Source organism: Rhipicephalus sanguineus, chromosome 7 (assembly GCF_013339695.2).
Source record: "Rhipicephalus sanguineus isolate Rsan-2018 chromosome 7, BIME_Rsan_1.4, whole genome shotgun sequence".
Taxonomy (NCBI): Eukaryota; Metazoa; Arthropoda; class Arachnida; order Ixodida; family Ixodidae; genus Rhipicephalus; species Rhipicephalus sanguineus.
In genome coordinates this window covers 165,225,235-165,246,076 of record NC_051182.1, presented here as the reverse complement: position 1 = coordinate 165,246,076, position 20,842 = coordinate 165,225,235, and the positions used below count along the sequence as shown (strand labels likewise).

The following is a 20,842-nucleotide window of genomic DNA, read 5'->3' as shown; positions in this document are numbered from 1 at the left end:
TCGTTGGAATTTCTTGTGTTTACCAGAAATAAAAATTAAACAACAATGATGTTTGACCCTACAATTCTGCTCCAAAACTAACTTGCATTGCTCCAAAACACACATTTTGATGCTCCAAAGCTGCTCCGAAACAGCATTATTCCTGCTCCATGAGCTGCTCCAAAACGCTCACGCCCGCTTCCACCCCTGTTTATGTCTTTCCTTCTTTTTTATTTCTTTAGGAAAGGGATTCTCTAAAAGCCAAACTTGAGGCTGTCCAACAGGAGGCTGTGTCCAAGTGAGTTCGTTTGGTCATAGCACCATCTTTCAACAAAGCATGATGGGCAAGTGAAAAGTAATGTTAGAATGACGGCAAAAGTTTTTCGAGATGCTCTTGAAGTGCAAGAAAATAGCACGACAGTGAGCTGTGCTTTTCAGGCAGCATTCACCTTGACCCTGCTTTCAGGTTCAATATATCTGTGGGATACTATTATGCTTCTCATTGTAAATGATAATTTGTGAATGTTTGTGTAATACTAGGCGTGAGGTTTTCAGCTGTATGTTAGAAAACTAGTTGGCAGCCAGGAATATGTAATTATTAGAAAGGCTTAGCTTGTCCGTAAACTTGTTACCGTTGGCAGTTTACCGGGTTGCTGGAGTTGGGGATGGCAGAAGCATACCTGGTCGTGACATCTTGTGGCATTTTGTCCAGCTATAGTGTATTTAAAGGTAATCTTGTCACATCAGGGTTGTTGATGAAAAACCATGAAAGTACACAGAGCACATGATTATCTCACTACCAATGCTTTATGCAGTGATTCCACTCCTGCGTCAACTGCGCCAAAGTGCGCCAAATCGTATTTACTGCGCCATCCTGATAATATCGACGAAATTTGCGCCAAACTGCGCCAAAGTCTCGGGTTTGGGGGCGTCTATCACCGGCAATCGCACCGCCGGCGCGTCAGAACATGTGCAGCTCGATCTTGGGGCTGCCAATAAAGTCGCAATCATGGACCAAGAATTATTCCGCTGAATAAATGGCGCTCGCGCGTGCGTTCCGAGTAAGCCACGATGCCATGCACGGTGCCGACGCAGCTTCTGTTCTGCAAGTCGGCTCGACAGCAAAACACGCTCTCCGCAGAGGCTCGTGACGTCTAGGCCTATCGCTAGCGAGAAAGTGCGACGGGAATTCATCGGCGGACGTCGTCTGTTCCAGAAACGCTGCTGATAGCTCGTTTCAAGCGTCGCACGGCACGCAAGGAAAGCAATGTTCAGTAATAGCCACATGAGTGCCGCTAAAATGTCTGTCACTTCTGTTTCCGGACATCGCGGAATGAAATCTGCGTTCGCTCGCAGTAGATATATGGGACAATATCGAATTTTCCTTGCTTCGCGTTTATGGAAGAGCACGCGAACGGTGGAAACGCGTTGACACTTTTCCTCAGATATACTTTATCCATGGATTTTCATCCAGAACAGCTTTTTCGTAATTCCTTCCGCCAGCACGTCCGAGTTTGTAATCACTCTGCGGTAAATACCCCCAAAAGGCCCTGCCCTTTCGAGCTCACGTGCTAGGGTTCTAATTCGAATTTTTTGCTTGCTTTTTTAAAAATGTCATCTCATTAGTAAAATCATATCTCCTGGTCGGAGCAGCCGCAAATGCACAGCTGTCAGTAGCGGGCCCGTCGCTGACGGCCCACAGTGAAGCGGCTACGCCATGTTACACGTCCGCCCCTCGCTTTCGGGGGTCAATAGCTAACGGTTAAAGAAACTCAGTTTCGCTTAAGAGCGAAGCAATGAATGCGATACCAAGAAATTGTATTGTGAAACGAAGTAAGACTAGCAACTAACTTTTTTGGATCCGATCTCGCGTAACTCAACAAAACGCTGGTTTAAGGGAATATGGCCCCTCCAGGAACCGAAGCGTTTTCTTGCTCTGAGTTCTCTAAACGCGAAGTAAGCGTTGAGAGGACAGCAAGTTTACGAGCCGTCTCCTGATGCCTCGAGATAGCGCGCGCGCAAGCGACTGCGCCCTTCGTACGATGCCCCCCCCCCCTTCCGCTCCCCTGGCGTCCCTTCATGCTCCTTACGAAAGACGGGCGGGGCGTTTCCTCTCTGTTTGATGAGCAATCGACGGCAGGCCCGCACGCGGGAAGATGTTATCTCATGGGCTGTCCGTGCGACGGAGACAGACGGCCAGCTAGTTTAATCTCCGCTTCAGCCGCGTTCGTCGCCAGCGCTCGCGAGCTTTTTACCCGCGGCTAGAATGCGCGTGGTGATGTTATTAATTTGGACTTTATACGGAAAATTACGGCAACGGCGACGGCAAAAATCCGCCGAGTGTCCATATAATTGCTATCGCAAGGGTCAATGTACGGGGCAGATTTTGCCCCCCCCCCCCCCCCCCCCCCCCCTGTGCGCACGCCTATGCTCCTGAGATGATTTTTTTCCATGAGATTTGCAATGGATCGAAATATTTCTAGCCTTCATAAGAGCCCCATAATAATACTCAGGTGCTTGAATGTTAATGCAATATGCTTCTGTATTGCACTCCAGGATGTAAAATTCGCTGCTCCAAAGTGCTCCCAGATGCAAGATTATCTGCTCCAAAGTGCTCCAAGATGAAAATATTGCTGCTCCAAAGTGCTCCAAAACGGAAATTCTGCTGCTCCAAAAATTGCTCCAAATCAGAAGTCCTCGGTAGCATCACTGTTTATGTCCTTAGGTGTAACATGTAAACCACTCAGTATTAACTATGCGTGCTTCTACATAGACTCTGCGCCACAAGATGTCACTAGCAGTGCCCTTGCTGCTGTACACCCCTCTGGTAATCCAGTAAACTGCAAATGCTAAGAAGATTATGGGCCAACCAAAGCTCTCTATTGTGGCTGTGTTATAATATAGGAGAGACCCTCCTTTTTCAAGCTTGTTCTCTCTCTGTCTTTTTTCTGTTCAGAGTGAGCATCTCCCAGATGGATGTTCTGCTCAAGGAGAAGGATGAACAGATTGCGGAGCTCATGTCAGAAGGTGAGTGTACTTTTTTTGGCCTCGTTTGGACTATGAGCTTTTGCCACACGTGTTGATGTGCTGGTCGGGAGTTGCATCGCTTGTGAGCTTGCTAGGACAGTCACATGCATTGCGTTGACGCCCATGCACTTCTCTTGACATTCCCAGGAGAGAAGTTGTCCAAGCAGCACCTGCAACAATCGACAATCATCAAGAAACTGCGGGCCAAGGAAAAGGAAATGGAGAACCTCATCAAGACTCACAAGTGGGTTCTGTTGTCACTGTTATTCTACAACGATGTGAAAGTGATACGGTGTCATATTGTGATTTTTAGTCTTCCTAAACAAAATATAAGTTTATTGCCATGGTAACATCTCCAACTATTACTGTTTCTAAAAGAACAAAAGAGGCATAACTTCGTGATATGGAGTAGCCGAGGCAATATGGACCTCAACCTCTCCACAGCAAAACAGTTAGAACAGAACAGGCTAGATACTGGTGTGCAGTACTTCATTTCTCTTATCTTCTTGTTTTTATCTGTTATGGCAATGCATTGGTAAGACAGGTATTGAGTGTTAAATGTCGTAAATGCCCACAAATGCAGTTTTTATTGGTCGTACTCCCATTCCATTTTTTTGTATTCTTTGTTCATTGCTGCACTGTGTTAGTACTTTTGCGATTTTGTGCCCATGTAGGAGACAGGAAGGTTGAAGTCTATGGTTTAAAATATGGAATAAAATTTACCCTGGGGGATTTTGTGCAGATTGTGCCGATATTTCTGGCAATATCGTTTGCCTCCCACTTCAAAACGGGGAGAGAGCTTGAAATGCTATGGTTGTGATTGGGTTCATTTTCTGTGCCTGTCCCAGGGAGCGCCTGGAAGAGCAGAGCAAGGAGCTCGACCGGCTTCGGCGATCTCTCAGTGCCAAGGACGAACAGGAGAAGAAGCATATTGGTAGACATTCTCTTGTACTCAGCACATGTGGCTGAATTTTGGCTTTTTTCTTGTTTTGTCTTTTTTTTTTTTGGTCAAAATGTGTGAAATGTCATCTTGGTGGGATGTACCTCGGCGATCATTTAATGTATATTCACATATACAATGCTAATTTCGTATTATCTTTTGCACTGTTGTACTGCTCCCTGTCAGATGTGATGATCACTGGACATTTTCAAGCCCAGCTTTGAGGCTTTTTTGTTTGCTGCCCTCAACATTATTGTCTTCCAATGCTGAAAATTAAATTGCATTGAATTGGCTAACACAGATATGGAGTATTGGCCTTATCAGCATACTCGAGGAAAGGCAGTGCTTGCTTATCAGTCATGCACATGTACGAGCACTTAGGTACTAAAAATAATGGTTTAGGTTTGGTGGCTATTCTTTGTGCAAAGTCATGGAGGGCCAACTTACACAATCCTATCGCTTTTCATTGGAAAAAGTGAGGAACAGTTAGGTGAGTCACATTTTCACATAAGTGTATTGTGAGGCACGTAATGTGAGCCTATTATTCATTTCATTATCAGAAAATGTCTGATTAGGCAGCTTGCAACATGACTAAGTGAATCCTTATAACTTTGGAAATACGGGGAAATTTTTGCATAGGGGGGTCAGAATGACAACTTCTACTCCATTGTGTTTTTTGTTTTTCCTGTGCTAGACACAATACGGCACCTGACGTCGTCGACACAAAAGCTGGAACGAGAAGCAACAGCACTTCAGGTGAGAGACTGAATGTTATGTTTGAGTGCAATGGAAGACCACAAAATAAGGACACACCGTAAAATTCTGAGCAAGCGCCTCCTCCAATTTCACGGCTAATTTCAAGTTTCCATGCCGTTCCGGAAAAGCGCCTCTCCTCCTGCACCGCACCTGATCATGCACCGCATCCATGCAGCACTGGCCTGCTTGAATCCCATCCAGTCCTGCTTAGCAGCCCGATCTCTAAGCGCTTGCACCTGAAATTTGTCATTAAAATTAGTTTTTTTTTTCCTCTACATAATGATCACACACCTCACTTAGCGCAAGACACTCATGACGATTTTCAGTCCCACGAACAAAGGCATGGCCTTCAAGATCTGTATTTCTAGATAAGGGGCCTCAAACACGCGATCCGTGAACAGCGTGCGGCCCACCAACACTTGACTGTCTTCCTCTCTTATTGTTTATTCTTAATAAGAACGTTCATGAGCATCTGAATTTGCTAAATAGTACTCGCATTACTTTCTCGCCTATTGCGATTAGTAACGCTTTGTTCAGCTAGCTACATAGACGTGACTGGTCTCAGGCATTTCCTTCGTAAAGCACTCCATGCAGTCACCATGTGTTCAAACATGAGCGTGGAACAAGAACTCTGTATTTCAGTATCGGCGTCTAGATTTTAGTCATTTCTGGAGATTGGTATCGATAAGTTTCCAGAATCCGGCACCAAATACCCTTTAGAATCGACCCTTATATGAGATATAGAAAAGGCCCTCTTTCAAATGGCAATGTTAGCTGACATTTTGTCCAAACACAAGCCCCTCGCCCGACTCCAACTTTACTGTCCCGGCCCTTGTGGGAGTAAATTTTGTGAATGCGGCCCACTAACTGAGTTGAGTTTGACAGCACTGTTCTAGATGGTAGCTATGACGACATAGTCAGCAAAAAAAAAAAAAAAAAAAAAAAAGGCCTTCATTATCTGTACTTCCACGACATGCTTCCCACGGTCCAATCGTGCTGTTTATAAGCTGTTGTAAGGCACCTTGCCACAACTGAAAGAGTGGAGACTTCTGAGAAAGTCTTTGTGTACTCCTTTTTTCTGGTGGGAAAATTTTGCCGCCACCGCCATCTTGGATTTTGGTGCCACTCTGAGAAAGCATCCCCCTCTCCACTTTGCCAGTGATTTTGACTTGCTGGAAGGAGAAGGTTGCATGCTCGAAATTTTACAGTAAACACATGTAGAACCACTCAGATGAGTTGTGAAACTCCGCATAGGTTCCATGTATCAAAATTGGAACAGGCATTCCAGGCATTCCATGTATCAAAATTGGAACAGGAACACGCCATCGGCCAAAATCGCAGTAGTCCACTGATTGTGGCTCCATCTGTCGGAGGAAAAACCATCTAACAAATGGCATTTTTGTGTGTTTTTTGTTGCACAGCAGGGGCGTAGCCAGAAATTTTTTTTCGGGGGGATACGCAAGCAAAAGTGAAAAATTTCGGGGAGGGGGGGTTCAACCCCCCCAACCCCCCTCCCTTGGCTGCGCCCCTGTTGCATAGGGCCAAGTTATGCTACATTGATGAAGCTAGCAGCGTGTTTGTGTCCGGGGCTTACACTTTGTACATGATTCTGCAGCCATAAAACTGTTTGATTTGATCAAAAATCGTCCTTGTCCGGGACTCATACCCAGGACCAACGCCTTTCCAGGGTGGTTGTTTCAGAGACGAGTGGATGGCACCTTTTCTCTTTCAGCAGCATAACTTGCTTGTCGTGATATTAATACACGTTTCTTCAGTCACGCTGACAAGAAAGCGTATGTGAAACTTAGAGTTCTTGTGCCACAAATGCATGTTGGAAAAGCTGAAAAGAATGTAATATGATATGAACTGTTATCAAATGCAGCTCTCTTTGTTTTTGACAGTTGATTAGCATATACTTTGTAGAATTGTATATTTGCTTCCCTGCTTCATTCCTACTGTCACTGTGCTGCTCGGTACACAAACTACAGCTTTGCCCTTTTCTATCATTACGCTTGCATTTGTGTTCCGCAAGGCAATTGCAAATTGCAGAAACCATCTAAGTAGTTTGATGGCTTGCCTAATTGCAGATTATTGTGCCTCAAATACGTTTGCTTACTTCAGCTGTTGTGTCTTGACTAGGTATGTTATACGGCTTCAGCGATATGGATGAAGCTACCATTAGTGCATTGATGTTTCTTTTCTATGGTACTCTAATAACCACAGTTGTTAGCAGTGTGTTAGATGTATGCCCTCTCTATCAATGCTGTTTTTTTTTCATAGTTAAATAGAATAACTATGAAAAACAGCATGAACAGAGAAAGCATACATCTAACACACTGCTAACAACTGTATTAATGAGAACCAACAGACAATAATGCGAAAGAAAGCATAGGGGATGTTATTCATTGTAATTAGGGTAAAGTGTGAAGAAAGTAAAGTGGATGAAAAGATAACTTGCCGCTGGCAGGGACCGAACCTGCGACCTTCGAATAACGCATCCGATGCTCTACCACTGAGCTACGGCGGCGGTCATCCTCCCGTCCACTTAATGGGGTATATATGTGCATTTAAACCTAGGAGTGTTGACAGTTGATTAGTATATACAACTGTGATTACAACTGTGGTTATTAGGTCATATGGTTATAACAACTGTGGTTACTAGAGTACCATCACTTTCAGGGGAAACTATGGCTTTTTATAAAATCTAAGAGCCATCGTTGCTCGGCCTGTTATGATGATGACAGCCAGTCCTTGTTAGGAAAACAAGTCTAACTCAGCACTTCAAGTGCTCATTTATTTGCCCAAGTTTTTTCTGAAATTATGCTGCTCAAAATTGGGGGGTGGGTTGGGGGGGTGGGGGTGTGGGGAGGGGAAGGTGTTTATGTCTTCTCTTTGTTTGTTAGTTTAACTGGACGTTAGGTTGTTAGGTTAGGTTGACATCCTTGTAACTTTGAGCTCTTTGTTTTCAAAATTAGGAATCCCTTAACGAATCAACGAGCAACTTGGAGGAAGCCATGAGCAAGCTTGATGCTGCATACAGGTAAAGAAGTGCTCTTTCAGTTACTGCATGCACTGACACATTATTGTGGCACGAAATATTTTTTTGTGCTTTTTAGCAAATTTAGTTATGGCATTCCCACGAGGTCTGCTGGTGGTGTCGTATTTTCACCATAATAGCTCCTAGCATGTTGGGCCAATCAAGTGTGACTGAGTCACATTTGATTGGCCCACATTAGTCACATTTGACCGATTTGATTTGCCAGCTGGCATCATGTGCAACGTGACGCTAGCTAGTCGATCACTTGGCATAGCCAAGTGAGCTATGCTGTGGAATAACTGGCGCTTTTTTCGATCCTGACATTCTGCTGATGACAGTGATCTGTGCTGGGAACATTTCAATTTTCTGTAATTAGGGAACAGTGCCGAGATTGGAGGAAGGAGTTTCAGACTGTTGCACCACTGCTTTGTGATAAGCACTACTGGTGGTGGCAGCCACGAATTTCGATAATCAGTGCAACAAGTGAGCAAGCAGGTCAGCAGGATTGCACGAATGTGCTGGGAGACTCTTGACCACAGGCATCGAGCCGTTAGACAGCCTGCTCATGTACACTGCCACAGGCTCGCATGGTCTCCCAAGTGCAGTGAGCAATGTTGGTAATGACATGGTCTTTCAGACCGAGTTAAAAGTAGAACAGCCTGTCTGAAACCAAGAAGCTAGAAAACGAACACATTGTTCATAGTACTTAGCTATGTAATTAGTACAAAGAGGATAATTGCTAATTTTCATCATATTACTTTTGATATCTCCTTTCCTGTAATAAAAGTAGGTTCTAAACCATTTAGCATTGACTTCGAACTTTAGCTTTAGTATGATACTGACCTTTACTGACATATCTCGGCATGTTCTCTAGCTATTTTTGTTTTTCTACTATGCATTTCATCTGCACTCAGTCGAATTCATTTGCAGTGCCCTGCGTGGTAGAGATGGCCCGCTTACAGTTCTGTCACCTGTTTTGCAATGTTGCAGTCAGATAGCAGAGTTGCAGCATGCCAATGCAGAGTTTGAGAGGCAAGCAGAGGAGGCATCCTTGAGTGCCAAGATGGCTGCTGGTGAAGAGATTCGCAGGTAGGCTATGCTTCTTGCTAACCTATGTGAAGTATGTATCTGTATTTTTAATTAGTTAACTAATTAAATAATTCACGCAGTTATTTTTACTTCGGTTGCAACTATAGCTTCTTGGTTGACCTGTGGATTTTCCTTTATCAAGTTCCGCTACGGATATCAATAGATGCTTCGGATGCCCCTTTACCTAAAGGCAGTGTATCTGCTAGTTAAAGGGGCACTGACATAAAATTTCAAGCTCGAGATGTGTCCTTCATTCGATTGCTCGGTATGCATAAGTATTTTTGACCAAGTTTGAATGGCGTCCATCACCTGGAAGTTATTTTATTTCGAGGGCAAAGAGCATACGAAAGCTCAAAGGGAAAGCTCAAAGCTTTCATCATCCTGCGACATCGACACTACTGTGATGTGTTCGGTGTGGCACATACCATCCTCAGTGGCGATGCGCTAGTAGTGGTGACGTCAACGAACCGAGTGTTTTTATCGTGGCGCCGACACCTGGAAACTCTCTTTCTTCATGCTTGACCTTCGTCGCGCCACTTTGAATGAGTTCATGAAAATACAAGACGCGAACCGCCAAGACAGGCGAAAGGAAAGAACATGATTCGACGTGTGTTCGTCAGTCAGCATGTCGGGGAACCGTTGTAAGCTGCAGTTAAAATTGTGTTGTTGGAAGCATGGAAAAAGCGGAATGAGTGTGTCGTTTCATTACACGTACGGTAAATGCTATCACGACCACAAGCTATCAAAGTGGAGTAGCGTATAAATAAATATCATCGCTAACATGTAACACGCATGTAGCATTAATAGTGAATTTTAGTTTGTCCGTGGACTTCCTTGCGCTAGCGTAATACCGGGTTGCTGCAGCCGTAACCGTGAGAGGCCCGATAGGTGGAGCCATCTGGCGCCGCAAAGAAGACCCTGACAAGCACAGAATTGTTACTGTAGAAACCTATCGTATTCTATTTCTTTGCTGGTATGCATTCGCTATACCGATATTCCATAGACCCCTTAGCGTATACCAGAATGCCGTGCACGCTAAAATTCTCTAATAGAGCTAATTCAGACACACCAGCGAGTATACAGTTTGAAATCCGTGACGTCACGCGGGGAGATTTCGACGCGAGATTTAAAAATGAAACTTTCAACTTCATTTTCTCCTATATTAATAAACCTATGATGGTGAAAGTTAGGTTCTTCTCGTTTGTTCCGCTCGCCTCGCTGGTTGCGCGACATTTGCTGCTGCCGCCAAGGAAGCCGAAGGCGAGAACTTTCATCTGCTGGCACCTTGAGGAAACGACCGCTCGGACATCATCTGGATAGAGACGTTTATTCGTTTCTCTTCTCCCCCTTCCTGTCACTGCACCCCTGCTTTTATTCCCTGTCTCCCCATTCAAACACTCCTACAGTCCAATCGGAAAGCAGGAGTAACTCTCTCCTTGTCTCCCGGTCGGCTGCCGCTGAGAACACCAGGCCCGGATTCCTTCTCGCCACCTCCTCGCAGGAATCACCGCCTCTCGCCCGCTCGTCGGTTAGCCGCCGCCGCTCAGCTCCATTTCAACCCGGTTTCCAGAATGTTCGGCCTCAGGCGTTGACGGGTCGTCAATACAATAGGCCCGTGCATCATTGCCGCTGCCTTTGGCTGTCGCAGCGAAGGCGCAAGTGTACCTTCCGTCCCTGTAGCCCGGCTCGGCCACGGTCTCCTGTAAGGCACCATAATTGAACCCCTCGGGGGACGTGAGTCCTTGCATCCTTTGTGACCAGCAGACAGTATTCGTTCCACCAACCGGAACTACCGCTTCCGTGTTGGCGCGGGTACGCCGGCCGGGGGGCGGGTAACAATATGAAGGTATGCGGTGAACGTACGAAGTTCGGCCCCAACAGTGAAATTAACGACATTAGAGTTCTCAGAGCACAATTTATCAATCTAAACCAATTCATTGTTTCTCTTTAGTGTCCCTTCAAGGCATTCGCGAAGCACATCGTTGCTTCACAAGTCATCTCGTTTTATTTATGCTGCGCTATTATACTGAAGTATTCATTTTCATAACTATGCATTTGCACAGCTGTTGTGCTTAAAATTCTATGAAAACATTTGAAGATGGTCATTCAGTCATCACTTTGTAGTCTCTGCTTTCCTGTTTATACTGATTAAACTACATTTGTATGGCTAGTACTGGTCTCTTTATTATTACTATTGCATTACTTGTAATTCCGGCACACTACATTAACCAAGTGCATAAGGCATTATTTAATGCAAACTGCGGCATAGTTATGTACCATAGTTTCTGAGAGAAGGAATTGCTGCCAAAATTTTCAAATTTAGAACTGTTGTAATGTTCAAAGCATTCAGTGGAATGAAGCAGAGGCATAGTATTATGCACGTGTTCTGTATTTCATTACATTGTCATAACAGTGAATCAGTCATCGTTTAGCCGAAACAAGCCAACATTAGCATGACAGAAAGCTGAGCTGGTTGGTAAGGATTCATCTTAAAACAAGGTAAGCTGTGCAAACACGGACGCAAGAGAAGACAACAGTTGTGTCGCGTTGATCTTTTTTCTTGTGTCCATGTTTGCGCGGCTTTTCCTTCTTTTAGGATGTAGCCAACATTAGCCTGTGCTTGTAATATGTGGGTAAGTATGGAAGCTTTTTCACACAAGCTGTACACATAATTGATCTTGCAGCATGTTTTTCATCTTGTTTATAGTTTTCCTAACAGTTTGTATGCCTTAATCTACGTCACTAGCGATCTTTTCCAAAATTTAGCTTGGAATATGTTCTCGTTTGTTTTTTCTGATCCAAGAATTGGCTGAAACACTGGTTTAATTTGCATTAAAGGCTTCACATTTAAAAAGTTTCCTGGAAAAAATGCACAGGGCCATGGACCAGGCACGTTCTGAAGCATTGGCCGAGAAGACGTCTCTGCTGCAGCGCATCGAAGAACTGCAGCTTGCGCTTGCCATGGCAGACCAGCGCAGTGAGCGGCGGGAGGAACATTTGCACGCCAGCATTCGAGAGTTGCAACAGGTACCGATTTCGGCTGGTTGGCTCATTTCTGTGACTGTTTCAATCAATCAATCAATCAATCAATCAATCAATCAATCAATCAATCAATCAATCAATCAATCAATCAATCAATCAATCAATCAATCAATCAATCAATCATTGAATCAATCAATCTTATTATTACATAACATGATAATTACAATGCATAAAGTATACAGATAAGGGTCCCAAAGTACTAGACTGCAATGGGACCCTCACTTCGGACATGGTTCTTCTTTTTACTGCAATAGCAGAATGAGGGACTTCTGGTGGTGTTTACATTGATGTGATTTGGATAAGCACAACACAGATCTTCACAAGACCTTCCTTGAAGGTCGTGTGACCATCTTCAGGCTACAAGAGGCAAGTGTGTTGTCACTGCAGCAATAGAAGTTGACACCAAGTTCCCTGTCGTAATGTCGGTGTCTTTATCACTAGACGAACCACCCCAACAACTCATGCCATAAACATAAGGTCTTTGTCGGTCTTGTAATTATAACAGCATCAGTGTCTTGCATCTGACAGCTCTTGCAACCAGGTATCTTTGGTCCTTCCCTGCCCTTTATGGTGCGAGTTTGGTATCTATAAAAGCATATAGTGTAGAAGAAAATAAAATGTGCAGTCCATGTGATTTCTGCTTTCTTCATCCTTTTAATTAGGGGTGTGCGAATATTCGAAATTTCGAATATTTTTCGAATAGTGTTTGCTATTCGATTTGATTCGCACTGAAATTTTACTATTCGAACTATTCGAACTTCCCAAAGACAAATGCAGTCAACGTCCGGTTGAAAGTGACCCCTTCAGATTTTTAATATGCTTCACCTCATTACACTCTCGTATTGCGGCAAAGCTGCCTTTCAAGCTCCGTTAAGGTCGAACTTAGCCAAGAGACAAAGTCCGGTTGGAAGTGGTCCCTAGATTTTCAACATGCTTCACCTCATCACACCCCCGTATTGCTGCAAAACCGCCTTTCAACCTCCGTTACGGTCGAACTTAGCCAAGAGACAGTCAACGTCCGTTTGGAAGTGGTCCCTAGATTTTCAATATGCTTCACCTCATCACACCCCCGCATTCCGGTGAAGCTGCCTTTCAAGCTCCGCTACGGACGCAAATGTATTAACTCAAGAAAACGCTGGTTCCAATATGGAGATGAAAGATGTGGCAGAGTTGGGGGCTCAATTAATGCTGTTTTGGACCTGAAATTTGGGCAGGAAGTCAGAAAAATCGGACGCCGAAGCTTTTTAGCATCCAAAATTTCAGATTATCTACGTCTACGAGACAGATTTGGAACTCCGGACTTGAAGGGAGCACACCCTTCTCTGCCACATCAGTTAGGCTACCACAGAAGTTGAAAGAGGAGGAGAGGCTGAGGAAATGGCATCTCTGCCTATCACGTGTAAAGTGTTGTTGCCAACACTTTGGTTGCACCAAAGCATGTACATAAATACAATTCGGCCTCTACATTGCCTCATTCTTGATAAGAAAAACAACTATGAAATATGACGCCACCAGTGCTTCATCAACCTAGCGAAAAGAAACACTTTCATGTTGCGATCTCACAAGAACATACTTAGGGATTCTCTGCAACTTTTTCTGTAATTTCACTTCGAATTATTCGAAAAATGTTTGAGAAATATTTGAAAATTATTCGAAATTATTTGATTCGATTCGCACTCAATCTCTATTATTCGAATTCGCTTCGCACCCAAAATTTTGCTATTCGCACAGCTCTACTTTTAATGCTACATCGCGAATCAAGTACAGCTTCAACAATATTGTATTTTACATTTGAAACCTGATTAGCTGATTTTTCTGGCATTTTTTTTTTTGTCGGCCCCAAAGATTTTAATCTTGTGCTCTCTGCCCTAGCAACTCCAAGAGGCTGAAGCACGGAACCAGGAGATAACGCAAAACCTCTCATCTGGTAAGATGATACAGCTGTGTTTTTCCGTTCACCCTTCTTTTTTTGAAATGTCATGCTACCATCGCATGCAGACAAATAAGGATGACTTGACGCCGTGAACCCATTTCACGAAGCTATACTGTGTTCTTTCAGTGGGTTGGAAAACTGGGCCAGTTGATACAGTTGCATATTTAATGGCCAGCGTGAGAAAAACGAGACTCGGAAAAACAACACGGGACAGCGTTCGTCCTGTGTTTTTCTTTCGTGTCTTGTTTTTTTTTTCATGCTGTCCATGAAATATGTGTTCTCCTTTTACGTTTTAATCCTTCTATGTGTTGCTTACAATAGAGCTGTCCCTGGCTCGTTTCTGGGTTTTGGCACCAAACTGAATGTAACAAAAGATGGAGGTGTTGATCCTTAGGTGGTACTTTTGTGCTTGTTGGTTGCACATGATCTTGAGCACAGCAGCACAAAATTAATGTAATTAATTTACTGTTTGCTGTTTTTGATAATGAGTATTTTTTTTCCTCTGTTACAGGGGTGCGACAGCTGCACCAATTGTGCCAGTTCGATACAATTCCTCATTTTTGGGCCAAGCTGAGCCAGAACCTTAAAATTTGTTGAAATTTTACCAGAATGCCACACCATCCTCAAAATTTTCTCACTTGTGCTAATTTTAGAAGGAAATGAAGGCCTCGTTGGCCACCTGCAGTTTTGGCAACATCATCCAATCCAACACAGACGTGCAAACCCTAACCCTAATGTTCACCCCAACAGGAACGAAAAAAAAAAAGAACAGCGCTTCTAAAATTTCCTGGCCTTGTTCTGTCATGTGCAGAACGCTTTTTAAGCCACTTTTGCCACAGTACACCGGTGCCGTGTGAAAAACTATAAAATTTAGAAGGGGCTATTGTACTAGCTGTCACGGGACACAGTATATTCTGTTTTTTAATTACTTATGTGTGCATGCACTGTGTAGTTACGAGTACTAGTATGATCGCTGACGTCTAAAAAATTACTGGCAATCATTCAGAGCTGTGTATGACATTTCTGTGGCCCTGAGAAACGATAAACAAAAACGTACACCAGTTTTTTGCCCTCTCGCTCCTGCTTTATGAATCTCGCAAATCTCCCGCCAGGTTGGCAGGTCCACATTAGCATTTCCAGTGCCTGTCAAATCATTTGACAGGCGCTGCAAAAGCTAACGTGGACTTTGTCATTGCTTGCACTGTGGGGTGGTTCAACAAGCTGCTTTTATTAAAATAGCAGTGCACACGTGCATTGTGCACGAGTTAGCTGATGTTGAATGGTTTGTACGTATTTTTGTTTTCTTTTCTCAAAGTAAGCCTTCTTCGTTATACTGCTTCAAACATGGGATTTCGTGCTAAAAAATTGAGTTTTTTTTTTCCGTAACCTGCTCCAAATCTGGATTTTTGTGCTCCAAAAGCAACATTTTGCTGCTCCAAAAATTGCTCCAAATCCTGTTTCGGCTGTTCCACCTCTGCTGTTATTAAATGACGGATGTACTATAAGCTTTTCTCGTTAGCCATCATCATTGCATGCATTGTAAATATTCCTTTACTGCAGCTACAAGGCCCCTTCTTCGCCAGATTGAGAATCTCCAGTCAACGTTCAGTGTGCAATCTGCCTCCTGGGAAAGGGTCGAACGAAGTCTCACCGATCGCCTGAGTGAGTTTTCTTTTTGTTCTGCTCTCTGCTGTTCAGAATTAACGGCACAGAAGATAGTGTGAAGTGAAGCACAATTTGCACAACTCTGACAACCTGTGGGCCAGCCTTTGACTGACCACTGCCTCTATTATGTCTGACATTTCTGTGTTAGAATGTCTGTGTTTTGTGTTCCCAGCGATATGCGTACTTGTGTGACTGATTGTGATTGATTAATTAGGTGCTGGGATTGATTAGTTGTGTGACTGGTATTGTATCACAGTGATTCCACTCCTGCGCCAACTGCGCCAAAGTGCGCCAAATTGTATTTACTGCGCCATCCTGATAATATCGACGAAATTTGCGCTAAACTGCGCCAGAGTCTCGGGTTTGGGGGCGTCTATCACCGGCAATCGCACCGCCGGCGCATCAGAACATGTGCAGCTCGATCTTGGGGCTGCCAATAACGTCGCAATCATGGACCAAGAATTATTCAGCTGTATAAATAGCGCTCGCGCATGCGTTCCGAGTAAGCCACGATGCCATGCACGGTGCAGACGTAGCTTCTGTTCTGCAAGTCGGCTCGACAGCAAAACGCACTCTCCGCAGAGGCTCGTGATGTCTAGGCTTATCGGTAGTGAGAAAGTGCGACGGCGATTCATCGGCGGACGTCGTCTGTTCCAGAAACGCTGCTGATAGCTCGATTCAAGCGTCGCACGGCACGCAAGGAAAGCAATGTTCAGTAATAACTACATGAGTGCCTCTAAAATGTCTGTCACTTCTGTTTCCGGACATCGCGGAATGAAAGCTGGGATCGCTCGCAGTAGATATATGGGACAATATCGAATTTTCCTTTGCTTCGCGTTTATGGGAGCACGCGAACGGTGGAAACGCGTTGACACTTTTCCTCAGATATACTTTATCCATGGATCTTCATCCAGAACAGCTTTTTCGTAATTCCTTCCGCCAGCACGTCCGAGTTTCTAATCACTCTGCGGTTAATACCCCCTAAAAGGCCCTGCCGTTTCGAGCTCACGTGCTAGGGTTCCAATTCGAATGTTTTGCTTGTTTTTTTTTTTTTAAATGTCTTCTCATTAGTAAAATCATATCTCCTGGTCGGAGCAGCGGCAAATGCACAACTGTCAGTAGAGGGCCCGTCGCTGACGGCCCACAGTGAAGCGGCTACGCCATGTTACACGTCAGTCCCTCGCTTTCGGGGGTCAATAGCTAACGGTTAAAAAAACTCAGTTTCGCTTAAGAGCGAAGCAATGAATGCGATACCAAAAAATTATATTGTGAAACGAAGTAAGACTAGCAGCTAACTCTTTTGGATCCGATCTCGCATAACTCAACAAAACGCTGGTTTAAGGGAATATGGTCCCTCCAGGAACCGAAGCGTTTTCTTGCTCTGAGTTCTCTAAACGCGAAGTAAGCGTTGAGAGCACAGCATGTTTACGAGCCGTCTCCTGATGCCTCGAGATAGCGCACGCGCAAGCGACTGCGCCCTTCGAACGATGCCCCCCCCCCCCCCCTTCCGCTCCCCTGGCGTCCCTTCATGCTCCTTACGAAAGACTGGCGGGGCGTTTCCTCTCTGTTTGATGAGCAATCGACGGCAGGCGCGCACGCGGGAAGATGTTATCTCATGCGCTGTCCGTGCGGCGGAGACAGACGACCGGCTAGTTTAATCTCCGCTTCAGCCGCATTCGTCGCCAGCGCTCGCAAGCTCTTACCCGCGGCTAGAATGCGCGTGGTGATGTTGTAAAATATGTGGCACAAAAACCAGCCGACGCGGACTTACAAGCTCAAACAGACGTTTATTAGCGTCCGCATGAGCCCAGAACGTCAAGATGGCTCCTTCGTTCCTGGCAGAACGAGCTCACGCGCCCGCTGGGCCAAAGCTCGTCTTCTTCTTCCAGCAGGCTGAACGCGGGAAATTCAACACATTCCCGGCCGCGCAGTGGTGTCTCGTCTGTGCGGTCAGGTGCTTGCTGTATTACCTCCGTACGCGTCGATCCTTCCGCTTCCTCGACGTGGCCTGAAGGTGTCAGCCTTCTATTTTTCGGACTCCTCCTTCAGTTGCCGAAGCTTCTCTCGTGCTTTGGAATGGAGACTGAGGACGTCTTCTCCTGCCAGCTCGCGTATGTAGGCGAGCAGGTCCACAGGGCTCTCAGCACATGGTGCTTCGACGGTTTCAGCAGCAGGCATCTGTTGCCAAAACGGTCCAGCGATGTCCTGACGTTCAGGTTTTCTTTGCTGGGAAGGCCGTTCTGTAGTCTTGGGTCCGATTCTTGCAGAACTTGATGAGGTTGCGTCTTCTCGTGTGAGCAGTGAGGGACGCTCTTGAATTTGCTGGATGGCAGCACAGTCTTGCGTGCACAACCAATCATCCTTCGGGAGATTCTTCAGGCTACCCAATTGTGTCCGACTTCCAACAGTCTGCTGATGCAGACACGTCACACGATGTCCTGGCTGTTTCTTTTCTGTCTCCAATTCAGCATGGCGTTGTTCCTCGACCAACTGGTGCATCTTGATCAGCAGGGGGGATATCAGTTTGAGCTTCTCCTCCGACACAAGCAGCCGCTTGCGCACCTCCTCCAGCTCCTGAGTCAAGTTCTGTATTTTGGACTCGTACTCCATCGACACGTGTGCCTGAGCAGCTTCCCTCATGACTTTCTCCAGATTATCTTCACAGTTCTCATGAAAAGTTCGCCCCTCAAAAAGCAGGCGTTGAAACTCCTTCAGCATTATTGCATGGTCCGTGTGTTCCCGCTCACGAGCAGTGTGTTCCTCGCGCAACTTCAATCGCCGCTTGGCCATATTGGTATCCATCGAAGTGGTCTCCTCGATCAAGCGTCTCTGTACTTGAACTTGTGCATCATTGTTCTCCTGGATGCTTCGCTTGTGGATAGCATAGAATGCAGGCTCCAGCCTCTGACTTTTGCGTGCTCGAACACGCTCTTCGATTCGGGTCTCATATCGCTGGTGTCTTCCTTTTTCCCTGCCATTGATTTTGCGGCATTCTATTGCAGTGTCAAGTTGGGTGGTCATATCCATTATTCGGGAGTGAAAAGTCTTTGATGATGAGGGTTCCGTGCTGCCCTGTGAGGTCCACCCACGCTTTTTCATGGTAGTCAGCGTTTTTCCGTTTCCTGGTCTGGAAACTTCTCCGGTCATTTTGTCGTCTTCCCGCTGCATTCGCCTTAGCTTATCTGGGTCGCACATAGTGGTTGCATGACGACCTTTGCAGCTCGAGCATGTGACTCTACGCCTGCAATCTCTTGCTCGGTGACCTTTACATGTGCATCGAAAGCACCGCATATCAGCAGAAAGAAGTTTCTTCTTCTCTGGCAGCGATAAGTCCATGCTACATGACTCTGTCGAATGCTGCGTCGATTTGCAGAAATTGCAGCTCGAGTTCGTTGCAGTTATAGCAACTTGACAGTGAAGTACTGATGATGTTGGGACTGCACTGTGAAAGTGAGGACTCTCGTTGTCTTTAGGATGAGTCGCCTCGTCGTATCCTTTCTCTTCAGCAAAGTCACTCCTTTCGAGGCTCTCCACTTCAATAGAGACAAAGTGAAGAAGACGCTCTAGTTCCGTGTCATGCTGAACGTTGTTCGAGCTTTCAGGTTGTGTCGCGCAGGATCGATGATATGCCACGACGATGTCACGTGGCAATGCCCTCAGCAGAATGTCGCACAGCATCGATGAAAAGGACGACTTGCTGATGCCAAGCGCCTTCAGTCCCCGCGTGTTAAGGGGAGACGCGGGTCTTGGAACGGTCAAAAATGGTCAAAAAATCGATTTTTCGCAAAGCTTATTTTCGAGGCGTTTGTACTTCTGAGCACCTACTCTCAAATTGCTAACGCTAAATTCGGTCGGGAAACGCGATAAAATCGGCTTTCAAAGCACCCCGGCAGCACTAAAATGTCCCCAAAAGGACGAAATTTGTTCGAACTTCCCGCGCGCGCCATGAGCGTTGCAGCGGGCCGAGCGCCGCCATCTTGGGCTAGATTTGAAGCTGTTTTCTTTGTGCACATTTTGCGCCATCTCAAAATGGCGTCGCTCAAGCAGAACGGCCGCCGTCGCGGGTTTTCTGAAGGTCGTTTCCAGGCCACTGATTGGCTCTCACGCGGCGCGCTTTTCAAGCGCGCCTTTCCGAGTCTCCCATTGGCTGGCGCGACCGACACGTCATTTTTTTTTTTCTTTGTGTTTGGTTCTCCGCCGTGGCTGTCCGTGCTGTCCGTTTGTGTGCGCCTGCTTTTGCGATCGTGCGTGTTTCTCGACGGACCGTGTCTCTACTTTGTGCCGGTAGTTTTTCCACGCGATCGAGATGCCTGGAGACTCTCGTCTGAAACCATCGACGCAACGAGCTTTTGGAAGCCGTAAAAACGGGCTTGGAACAAGAAGGCGCCGGCTACAAGTGCACCGTCGGCAGCGGAGTTGGAGTCGCGGCCGGACCCTTTGGACCTGCCGGGAACTTCAACTGACGACACCGTGGGACCAAGTTCGACTAGCGAAACACTTCGGGTTGATGCCGCGTACTACTCAACGGCGGAGCAGGCGCAGCGAGTTGAGAGATCGGCGCAAACGAAGACCGTTCTGTCTGGAAAGTCGGCTACCCAGCGCAAGTTCGACCTTCTTGGAGTAAGCGCGGAGTGCCAGACCGGTGACGCCGGGACCGATTTTTTGCTCGTCGATATGAAAGTTTTGAATAACTTTTTTGCACAAGCGAAGTGCGACAAATGCGACGCAAAAAGTCTCAGCGTGAGGAAGGCAACGGACAAGGAGTACGGCCTTGCGGTAAAGCTTATTTTTTCTTGCAGCAGTTGTGATTTCGAGAAGAAGCAATTTTCTTCTCCGAGAGTGAGCGGAACTGCCACCATCACTCCCTTCGAAGTCAACATGAGGGCCATGAAGGGGATACAGATGATAGGCAAAGGTGTTACTGCCCTTTCGGACTTTTGTGCGTGTATGAACCTTTCGCACCGAGGCTTGCACCACAAGACGTTTCAGGGACACCTAAAAAGTTTAGTGAAAGCCTGCGAAAACACAGCGACTGAAAGTGAAGCTGCTAGTGTGGCAGTAATAAAGAGCTGTATACAGACTTCCTGAACCCCATAGGGAACATCGATGTGTGTTTGACGGCTCATGGATGACGCGAGGTCGGAGCTCACACATAGGTGTGGGCTGCATCATTGAGCTCTACACTGGCCTTGTAATTGACCATGTTGTTTACTCAAACTTTTGTCTCGGCTGTGCCCTGGGACCACAGCCGCAAGACGAAGGGTACACCGACTGGCTGGCAACCCACGAGTGCCAACGAAACATCGAATGCAACTCTGGCCGCATGGAAGTAGAGGCTGCGCTGACCATGTTTCAGAGGTCCTGGGCCAAGCAT

General features: G+C 45.9%; 2 protein-coding genes across 2 annotated transcripts in view; one reads left to right on the top strand and one right to left on the bottom strand.

The window, feature by feature from the left end:
* LOC119400472 (protein argonaute-1) overlaps positions 1–20,842 on the bottom strand; it is a 379,544-nt gene that overhangs the window by 48,929 nt on the left and 309,773 nt on the right. The window lies entirely within an intron of this gene.
* The window catches only part of LOC119400471 (TATA element modulatory factor), a 67,494-nt gene that overhangs the window by 20,780 nt on the left and 25,872 nt on the right, over positions 1–20,842 (top strand). Inside the window, exons 8-17 of the mRNA XM_037667526.2 lie at positions 222–277; positions 2,936–3,006; positions 3,154–3,250; positions 3,855–3,940; positions 4,641–4,702; positions 7,678–7,742; positions 8,730–8,828; positions 11,705–11,855; positions 13,743–13,797; positions 15,364–15,465. Of these exons, the coding sequence (XP_037523454.1) occupies positions 222–277; positions 2,936–3,006; positions 3,154–3,250; positions 3,855–3,940; positions 4,641–4,702; positions 7,678–7,742; positions 8,730–8,828; positions 11,705–11,855; positions 13,743–13,797; positions 15,364–15,465 (844 nt within the window). The remainder of the gene's footprint in view (positions 1–221; positions 278–2,935; positions 3,007–3,153; positions 3,251–3,854; positions 3,941–4,640; positions 4,703–7,677; positions 7,743–8,729; positions 8,829–11,704; positions 11,856–13,742; positions 13,798–15,363; positions 15,466–20,842) is intronic.